General features: G+C 42.1%; 1 protein-coding gene across 1 annotated transcript in view; it reads right to left on the reverse strand.

Annotated features, from left to right (window-relative positions):
• Window positions 1–2,908: 2,908 nt before the first annotated feature.
• Window positions 2,909–3,802, reverse strand: part of LOC102761265 — a 13,063-nt gene continuing 12,169 nt past the window's right edge. The window contains exon 4 of the mRNA XM_015571190.1: window positions 2,909–3,076. Coding sequence (XP_015426676.1) covers window positions 2,909–3,076 — 168 coding nt within the window. The remainder of the gene's footprint in view (window positions 3,077–3,802) is intronic.

Here is a 3,802-nt window from a genome sequence, read left to right on the forward strand (position 1 = left end):
ACTTCGAGAGCAGGTTCCTGCCTGAAACCTCGCCCTCTAGGAAACAGCTGGGGGAGGGCACAGCCGTTTCCAAGATGACTCCCCAGGACTGACTTCCTTCCGGTTGGTTGTGCTTCTGGCCATGATGTTACATCCAGGGTTTTTATATAAGTAGATGATATTTATAGTGTTAAACAACTTTTCTTCAACTTTTAGAAATAAGTTATGAACAGACCCCAAGACAATCATTGTTACAGAAGAATGTTATTATTTTCAATTTTGACAATATTTTTAAAAGTGCAGGTACCTCAGTTTGTCAAGTGGAAACTTATAGGTGAGGAGGAAGGAAGAGCAGTGATGTCAATACCTTCATATTCCAAGAAGGCCATACTTAAGGGATGAAGATACAAAAATAAGTACATGTAAATTAAAATAGTAACTGAAAGAAGGATGATGTAAGGTGACTCATGATTTAAGCAGAGTTTTAGAAGTTGGACTATTATTCATTCCAAAAAAAATCCTCATCCAAATCTCGAGGGAGTTCTGAAGCTTCAGGAGCCCTTCAGAGTTGACCCAAATTAGGGTGAGGCTCGGGACCTCCATAGCCCCACACTGAGCAGTCACTGGAGAGTTCCCCCTGGGAAGCGGGCTGAGAGCTGAGGACTGTCAGCCAGCAACTGAGGGAATAAATCCTTCAGTACTGAAGGGAGGAGACTAGGTGGATCAGGACAGCATCTCTACAAAAGCACTTGTTCTAGTCGCTGGGATACAGATATTTTGGGCGTTGAAGAAAACAAAATAATAAATGTTTTTTAAAACTTTATCATCTCTTAAATTCCATTAACTCAACTGACTCACCCTATTAACTTATGAACTCTGTTCCTTAAGTTAAACATGCCCAGGTAGTCAGGAGGCAAGGTTATGTTGCAGTAAGATATTAACCTGCAGTAGAAATTTAATCTTGGTGCCTTAACTTAATAAAGAGGACTCAATTCTATAAACATTCAAGGAACTCGGCTTATGAAGTTTCCAACATCTTGGACACCATCACCTCAACAATGGCTTCCAGAGAAAGACAAAGTGGACACAGCTAACAACCATTTTCAAGTTCTATTGGCTGGTTCTAATCACATGTTTACAATCTAACCACACAGGAATCTGGGAAATGTGCACAAGCTTATGGAATGTTGATGACTGTCACTGTCCCAGAAAGACATACTGACTGATGTGATGGAGGGTAAAGCCACAGGATAAATACCAGCAGGTTTTTCTCTAGAACACCCATACATTTCTCCAAGATGTTCGCCAACTGAGACTGAGCTCTTTTTTTGTAGAAACTTGTTTCTAAAAGATGTACTGTTATTTTGATTAAATTATTAGTTAAATATTATATTACTTAATGAAATCTGGGCGCTAAAAAGAAAAATACTTGTTGCTATGAAGCTGTCACTGGAAGGGAAGAAGACTCTGACCCTGTCATTAAAAAGAAGATCCCAGCGGGGGCCAGTGTGGCAGAGTGGAACCATAAGAATGCCCTATACTCTACCACTTACCTTTATAAGAGGGCTTACATTTCAACTAGAAAATTCAGATCTCAATGTCTGCCTGAACTCTGGCTCAGGTTCAGTGTCTAGCCCTGCCTCTTCTCTTTGTCAAAAGCAAAGTGCTACATTTAAAGAATAAGGGCTCCCTAGACACCCACACAAGTGCCCCCCATTTCCCTAAGTGTCACCCCTCTTGACTCCTTTGATAAATGTCAATGTCCACCCTGAGGAAGATGACAAAACCATCACAAAACCTCTGACACTCAGCATCTTGTTCTGAGCAGATTCAGACTATGACCTTGGGGAGCAGAGTCCTTCTGAGTGTATCTGCCCACACATTCACAGTGCCCATGTCTGGTGACCTGTATTGCAGCCTGGGGTACAGAAGACAATGGATAAATACCAGCAGGTTTTTCTCTAGAACACCCATACATTTCTCCAAGATGTTCGCCAACTGAGACTGAGCTCTTTTTTTGTAGAAACTTGTTTCTAAAAGATGTACTGTTATTTTGATTAAATTATTAGTTAAATATTATATTACTTAATGAAATCTGGGTGCAGAAAAAGAAAAAGAAAAATACTTGTTGCTATGAAGCTGTCACTGAACGGGAAGTAGACCCTGACTCTGTCATTAAAAAGAATCTCCCAGCAGGGGGCCAGTGTGGCAGAGTGGAACCATAAGAATGCCCTATACTCTACCACTTACCTTTATAAGAGGGCTTACATTTCAACTAGAAAAGTCAGATCTCAATGTCTGCCTGAACTCTGGCTCAGGTTCAGTGTCTAGCCCTGCCTCTTCTCTTTGTCAAAAGCAAAGTGCTACATTTAAAGAATAAGGGCTCCCTAGACACCCACACAAGTGCCCCCCATTTCCCTAAGTGTCACCCCTCTTGACTCCTTTGATAAATGTCAATGTCCACCCTGAGGAAGATGACAAAACCATCACAAAACCTCTGACACTCAGCATCTTGTTCTGAGCAGATTCAGACTATGACCTTGGGGAGCAGAGTCCTTCTGAGTGTATCTGCCCACACATTCACAGTGCCCATGTCTGGTGACCTGTATTGCAGCCTGGGGTACAGAAGACAATGGCCCCAAGAAAGCCTTGTTCTCCATTCTGACTTCATCCAGGAGAGGAGAGGGGAGGAGGGGATACCTTCCGTTACCTCAAAGACAGGCTCGCAGCCAGCTGGTTGTATAACAAACCCAGAGACTGAGATGGAGACCAGCTTTCTGTGCTGGCCCATGTCAAGAGAGCCTCAGTGTGCAGGGACCTCTTTAACATCTGGGAAGAGAATATCAACAGGAATCAACAAGTCACTATATTCACAGACAAGGAAAGTTCTATCCTTGGGGAATTCCAGCTCAGCAGTGACATCAAGTGACTACAGGAGACAAGGGGTGAGAGGGGTGTAAGTCAGCACTTCCAGCAATGCACCAAAACTCTGCCATTCATCTCCTGGGTCCACAGAAACAAACTGCCCCTTATGCCACTCCACGGTGATGGGGTTGGAGACTGGGGTGCTGCACATGGGGGTGTAGACACCTTCACACTAGGCAGTCATTACAGCATCACCAAGATATGGAAGGCCCAGTCTATGTTCCTATTAAAGGGGGGTGAATGTAAGGCTGTCTGCATCCATGTACATGATGATGTTTTTGAGAGGTGTGCATGTTATTAAGGGGTGGTCAACCAGAATCTTTCCTAAAATTGTTCAAACTTTGGTAGACACTCTAGAAATACAACAGAAACAGGCAGTCACATACCTACACAGAAACAAAGATAAGTTCTGCGATGATAAGAGAGATGCAAAAAGTAGAGATGCAAAAAGAAACACAAAGAGATCAAGAGATGCAGGTAAATGGTGGCAGAGGTGTAGCTAGAAATAGAGACGGAGATGCAATGAAAGAGCAAGAGACACAGGGATGCGGAGACAGACCAAAAAAGATGCAGAGAGACACACTGAAAAAATATACAGGAACAAAGAGAGATACAAAAAAAGAGAGAAAGGTGCACCGAGAATTATAACAAAAAGAGGAGAGACAAAGACCTCATAGAATACCTGGATTCAGTCTCTTCTGAAATAAACTTGACCCCAGGTTTCCTTGTAACATGAACAAACTAAACTTCAGTTGTACTTCAATCATTTGGAACCAAGAATATTACTTTTATTGCTGATTATACTTTTCCCAAAATAAAAATTTACAAAGTGGTCCCAGTGATATTCCAAGTACCCACTTGGCACTGTACATAGTTATTACAATATTATTGACTATGC

This window comes from Myotis davidii, unplaced genomic scaffold (genome assembly GCF_000327345.1).
Source record: "Myotis davidii unplaced genomic scaffold, ASM32734v1 scaffold1408, whole genome shotgun sequence".
In the NCBI taxonomy this organism is placed as follows: Eukaryota; Metazoa; Chordata; class Mammalia; order Chiroptera; family Vespertilionidae; genus Myotis; species Myotis davidii.